At 49.8% G+C, this 19,408-nt stretch overlaps 1 protein-coding gene across 5 annotated transcripts in view; it reads left to right on the top strand.

Moving 5' to 3' along the window:
* The window catches only part of SLC8A1 (solute carrier family 8 member A1), a 336,414-nt gene that overhangs the window by 36,608 nt on the left and 280,398 nt on the right, over nt 1–19,408 (top strand). For 4 of the 5 annotated variants that reach the window (XM_073339983.1, XM_073339986.1, XM_073339985.1 and 1 more), the window contains exons 1-2: nt 153–357; nt 15,676–17,512. In XM_073339983.1, the coding sequence (XP_073196084.1) occupies nt 15,714–17,512 (1,799 nt within the window). In that variant the 5' untranslated portion in view covers nt 153–357; nt 15,676–15,713. Of the gene's footprint in view, nt 1–152; nt 358–15,675; nt 17,513–19,408 lie in introns of those variants that run through there. The other variant, XM_073339984.1, reaches the window with a different exon arrangement.

A 19,408-nucleotide genomic window follows, 5' to 3' on the forward strand; every position in this document is an offset into this window, starting at 1 on the left:
GTGCGCTGGGGGACCTGGCCCGTGGGGCTGGCCCGTGGGGCGGGGCGGGGAGGCCGGGCCAGGCTGGGACCGGGCCGGGAGGGGAGGCTGCCGGGTGGGAGGGTCTGCGCGCTGATAAGAGCGCTGGCGTGCAGCCAGCCCCGCACTCGCAGAGCCGGAGCGCGGCGGCAGGGGCAGGGGAGGCGGGCGCGCTGCGCAAAGCTGCCGGCTCTCGCCGCGGGGACCCGGACCCGGAGCATGGGGAGGAGGGGGCGGCTGCCGAGCCACCCGCGCTCCTGCTGACAGCCCCGGCTCCGCGCCTCCGTCCCCGCCATGGCCCGGCCGCTGCCCGCCCGGGGCTGAGCTCTGCGGACGCAGGTAGGAGCTGCTTGCCCTGGGCGCAGGTGGCCGGGCCGGGGGCGCCGTGGAGGGCGGCGGGCAGCCGCGGCTCCGGCCAGTGCGCTCCGGGCAGCGCTGCCGAGCGGCCGGCGGTGGGAATTTGTATTTCCCTCCCGCGCCGCGGGGGCGGGGAGCGTCGGGAGGGGCAGCCGGGTCCGGTCCCGGGGGCGGCCGGGCGGGGTAGCGCAGGGCGGGGGGCCGGGGCCGGGCGGCGGTTCCCCCGGGCCCGCGGGGGACGGACCGCGCCGAGCGCCGGCCCGGCCCGTGGCAGCCGCGGGGGGGAGCGGGAGGAAGGGGCGCGCTGGCGGGGCCGCTGTGGCCAGGCTCGCCGGGCCGAGCTCGCCGAGCCCGCGGGTCCCGGGGCGAGGCGAGCTGCGCCCGGCGGCGGCGCCCCGCTTGCACCCTCGTCGCCGGGGAGCGGGCGGGGACCGCGCGGCGCCTCCGGGCTCCGTGGGTTTCTCTCCGCGCCGCCCGGCTTGGACGGGGGAAGGCGGAGGAGCCGGGTCCAAAGGTGCGCAAACCTGCCCGGCCCCGAGAGGGAGACGGGGCGCCGCCCGCGGCAGGGAAGCCCCCGCGGGGTCAGGGCGCGGCGGGGGCTGCGGAGGGGAGAGGCAGGCGGAGGGCGCGGGGCCAGCCGGCGAGCGGGGAGGGAGCCCGGCACATCGGGGCAGGAGCAGGCTTAGCCCGGGGGGGACGAGCCCCTCCATCATGGCTCTTAGCAGTGCTGTTAATTGCCTGCCAAGGTGCCTCTCTCCTGCAAGGAAGGGCAGAGCTGTGCGTGCGCAAAGCGGGCTCCGGGCTGGCTAATCCGCTGGGTTTAACATTTTGCTATCAGCCGTGTATCGATTTTTGTCCTTGCCTTTCAAAACAAACCCAGCCTCCCTTCTCTTTAGGTATTTAATCCGGTTCCCTGGGCAAAGCAGATAATCTGCAGATTTGATTAAACCCTGATTCTCTTTCCGAGCAATATGGGATCAGTCCTATTAGGAAATCCGTTAGAAATCGGTCATCACGTAGGCTTTGTCTCGATGGAAGCATGGCTGGCTCTCATCTGACATTTTAGTTTAATTTCTCAATAGAATAGTAGTCTTGCTTCTCCCCCTCCAGCTGCCTATGCTAAACAACCTCAGGACTAGAGGGTGAAACCCAAGGGCCAGAATATTGCAGCAAACGCCAGGGAAAACTGAAGTCTGAACGTGAAAGCTGTAGTAAAATCGCAAGGGCACAGTCATGTGTGCATTTGAGATTACTGCTCTTTCACTCCCGTTTCACAGAGAGCAGCATTGGTGGCCCCAGATGTTGCAAAATCATGACCCAGGCTTCCTCAAATCCTGTGATTGGTTTAAAATAGAGGTTTGGGTTTTTTTAAATACATTGAGTTCTTTGCTTTCTGGGGTGACACTGCCCTGCTTCTTCCCACAACCAGGAGGGATAGAAATTTGCTCTTTTTTTTCAAAAGTGAAAGGTAGGATCCTCAGGGTTTCACAGCACTCCAGCCCCTGGGGCTTTCAGAAAAACACTGTGACCCCCACACTTGCAATAACCTCACCAGAGCTGGCCACAATGAGAGAGCCAGTGTCTGTTCGGTCATGTGTTTGACAGCACTCCCCCTCTGTTTGTCTCAATCTAATTATCCAGTAGTGCATTCTATCTGCTCCCCAGCTATTCTAGCCTGTAACCGGCACCCTCCACCCCACCCAGGGGATAGCACCCTCTTGCACGTTCCACAGTCAGAACCCACTGCCCAGCCCCTACATTCACTAACCCTCTCACGCCCCTTCCTGTGCTCTGTGCCTGCAGGTAAATACCCTCCAGCTGCCTACCTCCTCCTGTTCCCTACAGACTCCTCTGGTTTGTGGCTCAGTACAATTATTAGCAGAGAATTGGCAGCTGCGCTGGTTATTGGTCATTCTTGCATTAACCCTTTGCTGCCTCATCCTCAAAGTGGAGTTTAAACCTATACCGAGGCAGGTATGGCCTACATTTCCAGTCCTCTTCAATGCTTCACCTGGCCCAATTTAAAGCCAATAAAAGCAGGTCTGTCAAAAACGGGTAGCCTCCCATTCCTTACATTCACTCAGCTTTGAGCAATCTCTTGCTCTGATTCTCCCCCAGGAGTTTTGTATTTGCAATCTGATTGCTGCACCCCTTATTTCAGGCCAGTTCTGTGTAAGGGTCATTGCCCTGTGCCTTGCCGTGTCGCTCACAGCCGCACAGAGCCCCACCTGATCAGAATGGGAGAATCTTCTCCTCACTTTACGCTCGTGTGAATGGCTGACTTGTAAATACTTTTGTGTGGGTCCCTCCATAACTCAGGAGGGTTTTTGTGGGCAAGAAATCAGCAAGCAAAACTCAGTGGAGTGCTCCAGAAACTGCTCATTATTGTCCCAGCTGCCAATCAAGTCCCCACTTTAATCGCTCTCCTAGGTGGCTCGCTAGCAGTCATATCTGAGGTTCCCCCTCGCCTTGGAATCGGCATGGTCTTGAGCCCATGCCCTGAGAAACCCCTGCTCAGTCTCCAGTCCACACCCTCTATGCCTTTGTCACCTGCTCCCTCCTCCCCCGGATCTCCCTGAATCCTTGCTACCCTCACTGGGCCTTCCTGCCCCCTGCTGGGGAAACCCTGGTGGCCCATCAGGTTCCGCTGGTCCCACCCAGCCTCTGCCGCCCATCTCCTTCCCATCTCTGAAGTTCATCCCATTGGTGATGTCTGTCCCTTCTCCATCCACAGGGGCATGGTCTGTCATTGCCCCAGCTCCTCCTGCATGGGCTGACCTCTGACTCCCCTAATCCAACTCCAGGTGATTCCCGCTTTCACGTGGATGATGTGCTAAGGGAGGTGCCTCCTGTCTAATTTCTCCTTAGACCTCCCCGTCTGAGCCTGTTTCCTTCACTCTGTTTCTGCCACTCGTGACAGGCTTCCCCAGCCACTCTGCTGCTTGCCTCTCTTCCCATTCTCCAAATCCTGGAACAGCTCCCTGCCTCTCTTCCTGTGCTCTGTAATCTCGCCCCTTGTCTCCTCTGGCCCTGCACCCCTCGTGCAGAAGGCCTGTGCCAGCCCTCTGCATGGGGTGAATTTCACCCCAAACTTTTCCTGATCTCACTCAAGACTCCTCAGTATTACTACCTTCTCTGCTTCCTGACCCAGCACGGAAAAATAAGGTGTCTGTCTCCAACTCTGCCTTTTCTTCCATCATGCTGCCTCCCTCAACCCTCTGTCTGAGTTCCCTCTGCCTTCACCTCTCCTCCATGGTATTCTCCCATGCCCCAACCCCTGATGGCTCTTCTTTGCCTTTGTCTCTCTTCTCAGACAGCCCATCTCCTGCGCCCCCCCCCCCCCCAACACCCCCAACTCCCTGCTGAGGGGCTTGCTAGTTTTTGTCCAGGAGAAAACTCCTCTTCGCTGCCAGACCTTCCTGTTTGGCAGCGCCGTTCTCCTCCTCAGCTCACAACTTGTGTGTCCTGGTTGGCTCTGCTTCCCTTCCCCTGCCACCAGGGTCTTGCCAGATCCTCCCACTTCTTCTGCGGTGGCACCTCTACACCTCTCATTTCTTTCCCATCCCGAACGCTGAAATCCTGGGTTTGGCTGACGTGATGGGAAAGCAGCACTGGGCAGAGCAGCGCAGTACTGCCCTGGGGCTGCTGGGCACCTGGAGGAGATGCGTTGTGTGCCGTTTGCAAGGACGGTCCAAGCACACCCCCTTGCCCGGCTCAGCCAGCTGATGTGGCGGGGAGATGGGTCCATGGTCCCTTCTTCTCCCCACCCCTTTCCAGGCAAAGTGGTCCCCCGAGGGAGCAAGGACAGATCAGCCACCGGGGCTGCTGTTGTGTGCTACCCTTCAGCAAGCCATTCTAGGCCTCCTAGGGGAGTTTCCTGCCTGCCCGATCCTCTGTGTACTCCACCTGGCCCCTTGTCTGTGCCTGGGTCATCTCACATCTCCGTGTCTTCCCCTGCATTTCACCTCACGTCCCCCGGGCCATCCTGCTGCCTCAGTTGCCTCATTCTCCTCTCTGAACGGTTTCACCGCCCTTGCTTTGCCTACCACAGCCAGGCCACCCTCCCCCCCAGCCCCCCTTCCTCCTCGCCAACAAGCCCCTGCAAAGCTCTACTGTGGCCTAAGAACATAGGAATGGCCAGGCTGGGTCAGACCAGTGGTCCATGTAGCCCTGTATCCTGTCTGCCAACAGTGGCCAGTGTCGTTCCCTTCAGAGGGAACGAACAGAACAGGGCAGTTATCAAGTGATCCATCCCCTGCCGCCTATTCCCAGCTTCTGGCAGTCAGAGGCTAGGGATGCCCAGAGCATGGGGTTGCATCCCTGCCTATCCTGGCTAATAGCCATTGATGGACCTGTCCTTCATGAACTTATCGAATTCTTTTTTGAACCCAGTTATACTTTTGGCCTTCACATTGCCAGGGGATGTGGTGTTCCACAGGCTGACTCTGCATTGCGTAAAGATGTACGTCCTTTTGTTTGTTTTAAACCTGCTGCCTATTAATGTCATTGGGGGGACTCCTGGTTCTTGTGTTAAGGGGTCAATAACACTTCCCAAGTCACTTTCTCCACCCCAGTCATGATTTTATAGACCTCTAGTGTGTTCCCCTCAGTTGTCTTTCAGCTGAGTATCCCCAGTTTTTTTAATCTCTCCTCATATGGAAGCTGTTCCATATAGCTCCTTATTTTTGTTGCCCTTTTCTGTACCTTTTCCAGTTCTAATGTGTGTGTGTTTGAGATGGGGTGACTAGAACTGCATGCAGGGTTCAAGGTGTGGGCATACCATGGGTTTTCATAGTGACATGATAGTCTGTCTTATCTATCCCCTTTCCTAATGGTTCCCAATATTCTGTTTGCTTTTTTGACTGCTGTTGCACATTGAGTGCATGTTTTCTGAGAACTATCCACAATGACTCCAAGATCTTTCTTGAGTGGCAACAGCTAATTTAGACCCCATCATTTTATATGTATAGTTGGGATTGTTTTCCCATGTGCATTACTTTGCATTATCAACATAGAATTTCATATGCCACTCTGTTGCCCAGTCACCCGGTTTTGTGAGATCCCTTTGTAACTCTTAACAGTAAGCTTTGTACTTAACTACCATGGGTAATCTTGTATCCTCTGCAAACATTGCCCCGTCACTGTTGATCCCTTTTCCAGATCATGTATGACTAAGTTGAACAGCCCTGGTCCCAGTACAGCCCCCTGTGGTACCCCACTATTTACCTCTCTTCATTCTGAAAACTGACCATTAATTCCTATCCTTTTGTTTTCTATCTTTGAACCAGTTATTGATCCAGGAGAAGACCTTCCCTCTTATCCCACAACTGCTTACTTTGCTTAAGAGCCTTTGGTGAGGGACCTTGTCAAAGTATCACTTGGGCTTTTCATTAATATGCAGGGACTAGATCCTTCCACTGACCAGGTTCTGACTTGCATTAAAAGCTTAGTCCTGAGACCTGCCACCTGTCAGCACCCAAGCTCTCCCAATCATCCCCACGTGCTATGGGGGGGGGTGGGTATTGTCTTTATCTGTTTGTTTTGGATGGTTGCTGGGGACAGGGAGAGAGGGAACCGGGACATCTGAAAGCATTAGTCATGGTTTATGATTATTCTGACTTCTGAAAGTCCTGTTTAGAAAAAGAGCTGGCCTGAAGTGTCTTACTGAGCTGGTTTCAGTGAGGATGGGCTTTTGACTATATTTGGAGAGGTTGGGATTGTTTATACTGACTTGGCTTGGAGATCCCCCTGGTGTGGATTTTTCTAGGTCACAGCCGCCTGTGCTGATGGACCTTGGGAGTTCCAGGCTGGCTATGGTCTGGGGGTTGAGGTGAAGGAGAGGCGAGTGAGACCCAGCAGACTCTGGGCAAGGCAGGAAGCCAAGAACTTGAGTTGCATTTACAGCTCTGACCTAATGCCTCATCCACTCGTTTCCAAGTTCAGCATGAATTCTGCCTGGAAGGCAGGTGGAAAAAACAAGGCTGGGAGGAAGTTGCCAAAACCCACACCTCAAGTCGGTGTCCAGGTTCGAACCTGATCCTATTCCAAATCCAGTGGCCCACAGGGCCTTCCAGACAAGTCACTGAACCTCCCTGTGCTGAAGGGAGTTGCTTCTGTTTCCCCATCTGTAAATACCAATTGCCACTAACGTGTTGGCATTTGTCAGCATCTACAGGGATAGAATGATGCTGGGACCCTCGGGCTACAGTGCCTTAATTGCCCTGCTGATACCTAGCTCTGTCTCCAACTCCTCTCCCCTTGCAAGGGCAGGCAAATGCTTTACTGCTCTCTAGTAGAGATTGGAGCTAGCGGTTGGCTTGTTTTGAAACGTACTCAAGACAAGATGGAAGTGCTTGTCTGAGAGGCCGCCAATAAAGCTGATGCAGATCTGCTGGCCCTGGGACAGTTTGAGAATCTGGTTATGGATTCCCAGCTGCTGTCAGACCATCAGGTAGCAGCATGACTAAGACTGTTTCTACTTCCACCTGGTCAGAGGATGTGACCTGCGCTACCATCACCTGTACCAGAGTCGCTTGGGCGTTGGATTCCCACACTGTGCTCAACAGGGGGCCATGCCTCCAGGCCGTCTGGAGATGGCGGTCAGTGCAGGGGTATGTCAGATGGCTGCAGCTGCTAGCAGCAGAGCAGGGTTTAGCAGCTCTGAGGGCTGGACTGGTGGGCACAAGAAGGAGAGCAAGGGTTTCTGAGTTGCCATCTCCCTTTCAAACTAAGGCAGTCCAGCAGGGTCACTCCTTCCCATGTCTTGCGGGTTCAGCAACTCCCTGTCCCAGGGAAGTTCCATCCACCCTGGGCCATGTGGCTAAGGGATAGGGAGGGGCTGTGGTGGGCCCTGCACATAGCTGCAAACAGTGTTCTTCCTGTGAGCTGTTGCTGTCTGAGCAGCCGGTACACAGCTGGCCCAGCAGTTACCTGGGACTCTCCAGGCTTACCAGCGCTGCAGGCAGCTACAGGGGGCGTCATTGCATCCAGCCCAGTGTAGCAGTGACTGACCGCATTCTCCCCAGGAGGCTGTTCAGTCCCTGTGTGAAACTAGCTGGTGGTCTCAAGCTAACATCTAGAGGGCAAAAGTCCCTGTTCCCTAAACCATCATCATGACCGATACCCTTCTCTGGCAGCCTCAACAGACAGCCAAGGGCTGAACAGGCCGCAGTCCGCCCTAGGGGCGGGTCTGGCAGGGCAGGGTTGAAGCAGACTAGTAGAGGAAAGCAGGTTGGCTCTTGCACTTCAGCTGCCTTTGGTTGATTGCCTCGTGTCCCTCTATCAGACTACAGTCCCTCTCCTGGGAAGAGTGCCCATGTTTTTCTGCCCCAGGGGGCATCCCATCCTGCTTATAGGGTACAGACTATAAGAATGGTCTGACCCATTATGGTCAATGTCCATCTAGTGCAGTATCCTGTCTCCTGTCAGTGGTCAATGCCAGGCCCTTCAGAGGGAATGAACAGAACCGGGCAGTTATCGAGTGACCCATCCCCTGTCCCAGCTTCTGGCAGTCGGGGCTGAGGGCTTGAGTCCCTGACCATCTCGGCTAATAGCCACTGATGGACCTATCTTCCAGGAACACATCTAATTCTTTTTTGAGCCTCATTATAGTTTTGGCCTTCACAACATCCCTGGGTGAGTACAACAGGTTGAATATGCGTTGTGTGAAGAAATACTTCCTTTTTGTTTTTAAATCTGCTGCCTAATAACTTCATTGGGTGACTCCTTCGTCTTGTGTTATGAGAAGGCGTAAATTACACTTTCTCCACACAGTCATGATTTTATAGGCGTCTATCATATCCCCCCCCATAGTCATCATCTCTTCCAAACTGAGCAGCACCAGTCTTTTTAATTTCTCCTCATAAGGAAGCTGTTCCATGCCCTTAATCACTTTGTGTTGCCTTTCTCTGCAGCTTTTCCAATTATAATAATCTCTTTTGAGATGGGGCACCGAGATCTACATGCAGTATTCAAGGTCTGGGTGTACCATGGATTTATACAGAGGCATTATGATATTTTCTTATCTATCCTAATGATTCCCAACGTTCTGTTAGGTGTGGGGTTTTTTTGTTTTGTTTTTTTTGACTGCTACTGCACATTGAGTGGATGTTTTCAGAGAACTCTCCACAATGACTCAAAGATCTTTCTTGAGTGGTAACAGCTAATTTAGATCACATAATTTTGTATGTATAGTTGGCATTTGTTTTCCAGTGTGCATTACTTTGCTTTTATCTACATTTGAATTTAATCTGCCATTTTGTTATCCAGTCATTCAGTTTTATGAAATCATTCTGTAGCTCTTCGCAGTCTGCTTTGGGTTTCACTATTCTGAGTAGTTTTGTATCCCCTGCAGACCTTGGCCCTTCACTGTTTGCTCCTTTTTCAGATCGTTTATGAATATGTTGAACAGCACTGGTCCTGAGACAGACCCCTGGAACAAACCAATGTTCACCCCTCTCCATTGTGAAAACTGACAATTTATTCCTACCCTTTGTTTCCTAACTTTTAACCAGTTACTGATCTGTGAGAGGACCTTCCCTTTTACTCTTCCCTCATCTTTTTATCCTTCTTATGGTGAATCCAGACCTGTGGGGAAAGGCTGCCCTGCTTCTGTCTCTACTGAGCCAGTGACGTGGACAAACGGGTATCGGTCTCCAGTGTGAGCTAGCACTAAATTCATGCTAACAATGTGTATTACAAGACCGATGTCGCAGCAGGATAGGCACAGCTGGACCTCTACGTCTCCGCCTGTAAGAGTGTAAATGTCACTTTGTTACAGCTGCTGAATGGTGCAGTGCGTTTTCAGCTGACCGCTAGGGAAATAATTCCTAATGGAAAGCCTCCACCTGGCCATTTGTTTGTTGCGAGAATAACGAACATGCGCTCTCTCGTCAGTTACCTCTATGGCCAGGATACCCCTGTTCTGAGTACACTGCCACCAATGGGTTGTGAGCCCAACTGCAAACATTTTTTATTTTTTTTTTTATGGCTGAAAGGGGTTTAAAGGCTGACGCTAAACAGCCAGACCGTCCTCTCCCTGGAGCTGTGGCAGGAGGGAAAGAAGCCACTGGAAAAAAGAGAAGCTGGCCTTTGCAAAAATGGAGCCTCTGTTCCACAAAGCTCAGCCATGCTGAATGGCATAGATCATACGCTCTTCGGTGCGGTGGGGTGCTAGGAAGAGCTCAGGTGCACAGAAAAAAGCAAATGTAAAGGTCAGAACTCAAAGGGAATCCGAAAGGCCATGGGCACGCTGGCTATCTTCTATAACGGGACATGCACCACAGGTCAGGCAGCGGGGGAGAGAGAGATTGCCTTAGGAATTTGACTTCGGGATCTGGTTGGACTTCAGAGCTTCAGCCTGCAATGTACAATCACCAAGACAATGGCATGGAAGCAAAATCCAGGCCTAAGGGACCAGAGGCAGCAGCATCTCAGCGTCCCCATCAGGCTCTATAACAGCTGCCACTCCGGTGTATCCTGGTGGCCCACCGTGCAGCACTCCCTGCTAGGCCCATAGGCAGTTGGTCAGTGCCAGGAAAGCGCAGGAGGAACAGAGCATGGGGTTTCCCACCAGTGAGCCGGGAAGGGGGCTGGAGGAACAGCTGTGTCCCTCCTCCTCCCCCCCTTCCTGCCCAGATCCCCTTCCCCAGGGTAGTGGAGGACAAGAGCGAGCAAAGGCCTGGGGCTGGCTCTCCATGGTGGGGTGGGAGAGGATGGTTCATTCCAGCTCACTGTGAAAGCTTCCCACTGAGCAGTGACCAGCCCAGGGCCAAACAGGGCTGCAGGGAGTGGGGGACCCGAGGGGCAGCTCTGCTCCAGCAGGCAGGGGAAAGGGAGGGGAGGACACCAGCTGGCATGGCACTTACGCAGGGTGGGTTTCCAAAAGCCAGGCCTGTCCCAGTCGCACTGGGAGCGTTAGCGGCTTGTGGCTGTGGCGGGGTTCGTCCCACCTCTCGGGTGGCATCTGGGTCCCCCAGGTCTGCTCCCGTTCACACCCGCCTCCTTGCCAAGCCCACGCTGTGCATATACAAAACAGCATGCACTAGACCCCACTGCTCCCTGCGTCCTCAAGCAGGTGAGGTCAGAGATACTTACTCTGCAACCCTTTCAGAGTAGGGCCTGTCTTTCCCTTGCACAGCGGGACTCGGAGCGTCCGCTGCGGCCCCTCTGAGCTGCTGACAAACATGCAATTCAGACTGAAGGTCCGAGCAGGGCTGCGGAGAGCGGGATGCATGCATGGTGTGACTGGCTGTGCACTGCAGGTGAAAGGAAGCTTGCTCTGCAAGTGATATGCACATTTGTGCGTGACAAAGTTGGGTGGGGGGGTGGCTAAAGGATGAGGTTGGTCTAGATGCAATCTGTTTAACTGGTGCTTTCTTTGATTTTTATTGATAGCATTGACAGGAAATGTAGTCGAGCAACTTTCAGTCCAAACTAACGAAGTTCTTTGTGTGGCTGAGAACTTTAACTCTAGCATGAGAATTTTTTCCACCCTGAGTATATTACTGCTCCTCTTCTAGCCACAGTCCCACCCACGTGGGGTCAGCTCTTCAAGTCGTCCTCTTCCTTTCCGGTTTCTGTCTGGATGCAGTTTCTCAGAAATGCCGCAGCTTATCTGATTCTCTAGTATGACACCCATCCATCTTGGCGTGGGTCTCCCAACCCTTCTGAAAAGATCAGAAGGATCGCTAGTAAACAGGGTGTTACCCTCCACTTCTAAGTTGAGGAAAAGGGCTGAGTCTGTTACTACTGTTTTGTTTGTATTGAGGTAGCATCGAGGAGCCCCAGTCACAGGCTAGGTGCTGTACAAAAGATATCCCTGTGATGGAGCTGGCCACTCTGGGCTCAGTGGGTAACTGGAGCGCAAGAAAGACTGCAGAGAAGGAAGACTTATTTTGCAGTCAGTAGAGACATTCTGTCCATGTGACTCCCACTTTGTAGAGGCACACGTGCCCCATGCGTGCAGTATTCTCACACGCATGGAGTGCATGCGACCCTAGAATGGGATCCCCATGGACCAGTGCTCAAAGAACCACCTTAAATGGAGAGTAGAATGTGCATGCAGGCCTGTGGTGAGGGGCGCACAGCCTCTCGGCTGGTAAGAAGACTTGTCCTTCAAATCACTTCCCAAATATGGCTAGTTCTGCACAGATCCCAGCCGAAGCACAGAACTGGCTGGCGTGGGCCTGGAGACCAACACTTTTTTATTTAAAAGTGCCCTCCATATGGAAAAGGCCTCAAAGAGCCCCAGGCTGTCCTCTGATCCCTAAGGGAAAAGGAAGGTAGGCTGTTTCCCTGTAACTCTTGTAGCATATTCAGCTCTGGGCAGGAGAGATTAGGCACTCTGCTATCCAAGCCTGATTGCGTTCAGACAGGGTGAATACAATAACGTAGACTTGACCTTCCTGAAGTGGCTAAAGGAGTGGGGGCATGGGGAGGGGTTTTCTGATAATGGACCAAAAAGCTCTAGGGTCTAGTGTGTTTCAGAGCCAACAAAGCACCTGGGGCACAGTGGATCCCCTCCCCGGTTCTGCACAATCTCTCACAATATAATATTGGATTTATTTGCATTGCAGTAGCACCCAAGAACCTAGACTGGGATTGGGGCCCCGTTATAATAAGGACTGTGAATACTGTGGGTCCTGGTTTTTGTCTCCTCTCTACAAAAAATATAAATCTTAGTTTCAGCCACTTGTTCCAACGGGTATGAGAAGACGCTCCTGAAATGTAACCTTAGTTTTGATACTCTTTCCTCTTTCAAGGCATCCACCACATCTGTCTCCATGTTGCTCCATGTTCTTTATTTGCAGCTATATCTAGAAAAATTAAAGATCCCTTTTGTACATAAACTGCTAAATAGAACTTCAGAAAGGGGTTCTGATGTAAACCCTTTGTTGCATCTGTCTATTGAAATATGATTTTAAAAAACCCAATCCTACATTGAAATGCTCCATGGGGCTAAACTTACAAAGTTGGAGTGATTTATTAATCTGCTGTAGTGGAATTTTATTGGCCAAAGCTACCTACACTTGCCTCCTCTTAAGATTGTGGAGCTGGTCCAAAATGTGGTGAGACTCTGCTGTTCTGTGTAACCCAAATCAGTGCCCCAAAGTGTTGTTTTCTCCAACCATCTGCATTCTTCTCTTGCCAAGGGGATTTCACAGTGACTGTATTTCACAATCCAAAGTTTTGAATAATTGTGCATTTGAAAGAATATCTGACTGGCCACAAAGAGAATCCACTGAATAAAGGCAGGTGGATGTTTTGTTCTTTGCATAGTATCTAACTGCAGGAGCAGTTGTTTCCATCTGACTTAGAGAGGCAGTGTGGTCTGTTTGCCTGCTTATATACAAAATATTTCCCTGGAATCCTACAATATCAGGGTTGGAAGGGACCTCATAAGGTCATAGAGTCCACCCCCTGCTCAAAGCAGGACCAATCTCCAATTTTTGCCCCAATCCCTAAATGGCCCCCCTCAAGGATTGAACTCGCAACCCTGGGTTTAGCAGGCCAATGTTCAAACCACTGAGCTATCCCTCCCCCTATATGCTATTAAAAAAAACAAACACTCTGGAGGTACCAATAGTAAACGGAGTTGGTGCTGAATCAATCTGTTATGACAGCACCTTTATCATGTGTCCTGTTTATCTCCGACCTGCCCCAAAGAAGCATGAGACCTATAAAATGACCAACTCACATTTACTTGGAGCGGACAGTCTAGCTCGCTAAGAAAAAAAAAATATATATATCAAAGAAGAAAGCATCATCTTTCCAAGTGGTATGTAATCAAATAGACCCTATATTCTCCTTTATGACCACTCTTTTCTAATTTTCTACAAACAGCCTGAAACATCATTACTGAGGATTTCTACCTCTTAACCATAAACCATTCCTATGGGGGCATAAAAAGAATAAAGCATGCCACAAATCACTTGTATCAAAACAGTGCTTTCCCTGAATTTGCAACCCCAAAGACTTTTATCTGCTTCTAGGTTAGTAGGAGCTCTTTGTAGCGCCGTCCTTTCTAACCTAAACAACTCTAGTCTTTTTCAGTCTCTTGACAAATGGATGTTTTTCCATAGTCTTCACATTACCAATGTTGTCACCCGTTTCTGAACTCACTGTTTCTGCTATCCCTTTTCTAATTAGGGCACCAGAACTAAACACAGCATTCTAGGTGAGGTAATTCCATTGGTGGGGGTGTGTGTGGTAGCATTAGAATCTCTTTCCGTATTTCCATTTCCTTCCCTAGACACCCTCACATCTGTATTGACGGATGCTACGAACTGAGCAGTGGACTTCACTGCTTTGTCTTTTGTGCCATCCAGGCTTCTTTCCTGAGTGGTTGCGGTAATTTAGAACTTGGTAAAGGGTATGTGTGATGTTGCACTGTCCATGTTTATGGAAATATGCTTGAGAATAAATGACATAACTGGAATATGCTTTATGCTAGATATGCCATGTAACATATCTTTGCAAAGGTTATGATCTAATAAATATATTCGTGTATCATTTTTATATCTAAAGTTATGAGCTTTGGCTCTATGCTTGTATTTGAAGTGTTAGCTATAGGAAACACATGAGGGAAGTTTGGCCCACATATTGTAAAGGGACAATTCAAGTAATTGGAAGTACTGAACTAACAATGGACTTTGGGAGACACCAATCCATATCTGAACTTTCCTGGGAAAGTTCAAAATAACGTGTAAACCATGGCGTCAGTCTGCAGAAAGCTGAATCATTCATGGACATGTGGCTGCAAACTCCATCTTGTTGCTATGATTTTTGCATAGAAGAACAAAGGGGTATCTGCCCACAAGAGAGACTATAAAAGGCCCTGGCAGCTTCTCCATTTTTTCTTCAGCTGGCTCAAGAGAGAGAGAGAGCCTCTCCACCTCAAAGAGATATCTCAAAGAAACTGGAACAAAACTGTAACTATGGGGGTATGAGTGATCGCTGGACCCAAGCCATAAACTACAATGTTGTTCTGGAAAGGATTGTATCTGAGATAGCATCTAGGGTGAGAAGTTAGTATTTGTAACTAGATCCTTGGTGTATTAAGTTAGCCTTGCGTGTTTTTATTTATTTTTTGCTTGGTAACTTTGTTTATTACTTGAAACCACTTGAATCCTCCTCTTTATACTGAATAAAATCACTTTTTTTGTTTGTTAATCACTTCCTCTGGGTTAATTCATACCTGGGGGAGCAAACAGCTGTGCATGTCTCCCTATCTGTGTTATAGGGGGTGGACAATTTGCGTTTACCCTATATAAGCTTTATACAGAGTAAAATGGATTTATTTGGAGTCTAGGCTCCCAGAAAGACTGAAAACTGGGTGTTGGGAAAGTCCCTGTTAACTGAGAAGCCCCTGGGCTAAGTGAATCTTAGTTTCTGTGAACTGCAGGGAGGCATGGCCCAATCTCTTGGTCTGTGCTGGGGCTGACTGGTGTGTAATGTATGAACAGGGCAGAAAAGTCTCAAGAAGACTCTGCTTGGTATGCAGGAGGGAGCACTACTTTGATATAGAAAGTCTCCCTCCTAAGATGTGCAAGAAGAAACTCTCTGCTTGGATACACATTGGGTGTTCTTCCACCAAGGAAGGTGCAAAGCTGAATGATGCTCAGTTTTATTACTGAGGAAATAGCATGTGATCATATAATTAAAGACTTTGTTATAAGACATATGCATGAGGGGCAGAGTTAAGATTAAACATGCAACTTCAGTGTTTCTTAATTCAATTGCTCAACTGAGACCCCTTAATATTTCCTTAATGTAGATATTTTTGGAGTGTGTGGAATGGAATCTTGGATGGCATATGATTATGGTGGCAGTCTCGATGGGTTTTACTGCAAAATAAATACACGTAGTAAATAATATTGAACAGAGTTGGTCAAAATGCAGAAAAAAGTTAAGAAAAACTTGGGGGAATTTCTTTGTTTATACATTAAGTTTCAAGAAACTATTTCATCCTAATTTTGAAACTGGAAAAAATGTCTGCTGTGCTATAGTATGTGTTTTTCAACAGTGAGAGAATTACTTCAGAAAGAACATTAACCGTTCACATGTACATAAGTTCAGAAACTAGCCTCAACCTTCTATTCTAGTGAATCACTTGTGCATGGTGAATCTTGCAAGTACTGGGATTTAATTGTGACATTTTTATATAACCAGTCCAAAATGTAGTTGTTTTTGATAAACAAATGTAATGCACTGTAGATTTTGCAAATGCAATACATAAATAAGACCTCAATAGAATACCTTATTTGACTTGAGTAACACTTCTTACTTTTGTATCTGCAGGTAGGAAGACCTTTGGAAGCTGGTCAGACAAAGCTATCATGTTGAGGTTAAGTCATTCACCCGCCTTTCCTGAAGGTTTTCACCTTTTAAGTATTGTGGCACTCTTGCTATTCCATGTGGACAAAGCATATGCAGAAAATCCAACAGAAGAAGAGCCAAACAACACTGCAGTATGTACTGGTACATATTTTTGCAAACCAGGTGTGATTTTACCTATCTGGGAGCCCCAAGACCCTTCATTTGGCGATAAAATTGCTCGAGCTACTGTCTATTTTGTGGCCATGGTCTACATGTTCCTAGGTGTATCCATCATAGCTGACCGCTTCATGTCCTCTATAGAAGTCATTACATCCCAAGAGCGAGAGATAACTATCAAGAAGCCCAATGGTGAGACCAGCAAAACCACAGTGAGGATTTGGAACGAGACTGTGTCCAACCTAACGTTGATGGCTTTGGGTTCTTCAGCCCCTGAGATTCTACTTTCTGTTATTGAAGTATGTGGTCATGGTTTCACGGCAGGGGATCTCGGACCGAGCACCATTGTAGGCAGTGCGGCCTTTAACATGTTCATCATTATAGCCATATGTGTCTATGTGGTTCCGGATGGAGAAATACGGAAGATTAAGCATCTAAGAGTGTTTTTTGTGACAGCAGCTTGGAGCATCTTTGCCTACACTTGGCTTTACCTTATTTTATCTGTCATATCACCTGGTGTTGTGGAGGTCTGGGAAAGCTTGCTCACTTTCTTCTTCTTTCCCATTTGTGTGGTGTTTGCATGGGTAGCTGACCGAAGGCTTTTATTTTACAAGTATGTCTACAAGAAGTACAGGGCTGGCAAACAGCGAGGCATGATCATTGAACATGAGGGTGACCGGCCATCATCCAAAGCTGACATTGAAATGGACGGCAAAGTGGTTAACTCCCATGTGGAGAACTTCTTAGATGGTACCCTGGTTCTGGAGGCAGATGAGAAGGATCAAGATGATGAGGAAGCAAGGAGGGAAATGGCTAGAATCCTGAAGGAGCTGAAGCAGAAGCACCCCGACAAAGAAATCGAACAGCTGATTGAATTAGCCAACTACCAGGTTCTGAGCCAACAGCAAAAGAGCAGAGCCTTTTATCGCATTCAGGCTACTCGGCTAATGACGGGTGCTGGCAACATTTTGAAGAGACATGCTGCGGATCAGGCACGGAAAGCTGTCAGCATGCATGAGGTCAACTGTGAAGTGGTGGAAAATGACCCTGTCAGTAAGATCTACTTTGAGCAGATCACCTACCAGTGTCTCGAGAACTGTGGCACGGTAGCTTTGACCATTGTTCGCCGAGGTGGTGACTTGACCCACGTCGTGCACGTTGACTTCAGAACAGAAGATGGCACGGCCAACGCAGGGTCTGATTATGAGTTTACCGAAGGGACAGTGGTCTTCAAGCCTGGCGAGACACAGAAGGAAATCCGCGTTGGCATAATTGACGACGATATCTTTGAGGAGGATGAGAACTTCCTCGTTCACCTCAGCAATGTGCAAGTGAGCACTGAAGCGTTGGATGAAGGAATTCTGAAGGCCAACCACGTCGCAACGCTTGCCTGCCTGGGGTCGCCCTGCACTGCCACCGTTACCATCTTTGATGATGATCATGCGGGCATCTTTACCTTTGAGGAGCCGGTCACTCACGTGAGCGAGAGCATTGGAACCATGGAAGTGAAAGTGCTGAGAACGTCCGGCGCTCGAGGAAATGTTGTTGTGCCCTACAAAACCATTGAAGGCTCAGCCAGAGGGGGAGGAGAGGACTTTGAGGATACTTGTGGGGAGCTTGAATTCCAGAATGACGAGATTGTGTAAGTAGCTCCTTTTTAACATCTCTTACCAGTGCAAAATGAACGAATGGGGTTTATCCTGCCAGACGGTATACGGCATTCCAAACACATGCCATTGCGCTCGTGCTCCTGTTGCCACAGATCCCAAATGGCCTCGTGCACGGCTCCCACCCCCCACCCCCCCGGAGCCCCAGGTATAGTAGAAGTGTAGCAAAAACCCAGCACTAGCATGCCAGGTGGTGGAGCCTCCATGCAGGAGACTTTGCACGCCTGTGTGCTAGAGTGGAGCTGTGCGTGGGAGAGTGGTTCACAAAGCAGGATGTAAACAATGGGTAGCTAAGCAGAGAAGACCCATGTGGAGGGGGGCAGTGGGCAGATGTTGTTGTCATTACACCATTGTGGCAGTAGGCCTATGTTACGAGAGTCAGAAGCATGCATAGTGTGGTCTCCACCCCCATCCCAACTGAGTGTGACTGTGTCTCGAGCCAAGCACACCTTTTTCACTAGTGCTTTGCACCAGTTCATAGGGTTCTCCTGCCACTCACTTTGGAAAATGTCTTTTTAGTGGCTCCTTGTTCAAAACGCTGCAGACCTATGTTGCCGTTGGCATCGGTGACATCATGAAAGATGTCTGTCCTGGGCCTTAAGTAAACGTTTCCGTGTGGGGAAGTGGTGACATGAACGATAAGCCAACAGCCAGGGTTGATGGATTACAAATGCAGAAGTGGTTAGGGAAAAGTGCTGCTGCTAAGCATTGCCTGGTGAGCTGGACGAGGGAAAAATCACACCTGCCGTGGCATATTTATTGTGTGTTGTGTTGAGAACCAAAATGCTACAGTGGGGAAAAATGTATCCTGAAATATGCCTCAGAGAGAGAGCTCCTCTCCCCAGTATTGTGTCCCTGGGAGGGGCAGGGCACAGAAAGGGCACAAAACCTGATCAACTTCAACCCTAGGCTCTTCCTAAAGCAAACACCGTATGCTTAAGCCAGTCTACTACGAACAATAGTCTCATTTGCTAAAAATCACTGTAGAATTTGGAGTGGTCCCTAACAAAGGGCAGTGCCTACCCAGGGGAATCTGGGAGGTTGGCTAGAATGTCCCGTTCAATCCATACTACTCACTTCTTTGTAAGACTCTAGGCACCCCCAGTACAAACCGATGAAGTGTGCCTTTCTGTTTCTTGCATTCTTTATAGCTGCTCTGAAGGTACGGAAGCCAAATGATTTATAAAGGTGTGTGTGTTTTAAGGTTATTTTAAGATTTTTGCCAGGTGCAGGACTGACAGCGTAAGGGACAAAAATCAGGATTTTTAGCATTTTCTTTTGTTTGAAAATTTCACACAAACACATTTTGGTCAGGGGATTCTTTGAACTCTGTTCTCTCTGTGTTCAAGCCTGTTGTGCAATTGGTCACCTCAGAGTATTTCTGTTCTCTGATTGTCTGAGTGCAGCTGTAGTAACCAGGGGGAATGCTTGATCAAGTGACTAGGCCTTGGATTTTCTCCAGGAGAGCCAGGGAGACGTCTGTGGAGACGGGATGAACTAGGTTAGTAGAATGAAGGAATTTTGAGAACCATTTAAACCAGGCCACATTAATAGCAAACATTCATGCCAGCAAAATCAGGCTACTACTGCTACACCCTAGGCTGGGGGTGGATGTAGAGGTCATTTCCTCTTGACACTCTCACTTACTCACTCTTCACAATATATATGTGTGTGTGTGTGAGAGAGCACATGGTCCCAGCCATCAAGTTTGGGGCCAGATCCTTGTCTGGTTTATTGAATTTGCTCTGGTAGGGGCTTGTGCTGTCCTTGTTGTGAAGGGTGTGGTCATGTATCTTTATCCATCTTGTTAGCTGCATTAGTGCCTGGCTTCTGCTCTGGGATTTGGAGGGGGCAGTCCTTGGGGTGCTGTC

The sequence above is a fragment of the Lepidochelys kempii genome, chromosome 3, assembly GCF_965140265.1.
Source record: "Lepidochelys kempii isolate rLepKem1 chromosome 3, rLepKem1.hap2, whole genome shotgun sequence".
Taxonomy (NCBI): domain Eukaryota; kingdom Metazoa; phylum Chordata; order Testudines; family Cheloniidae; genus Lepidochelys; species Lepidochelys kempii.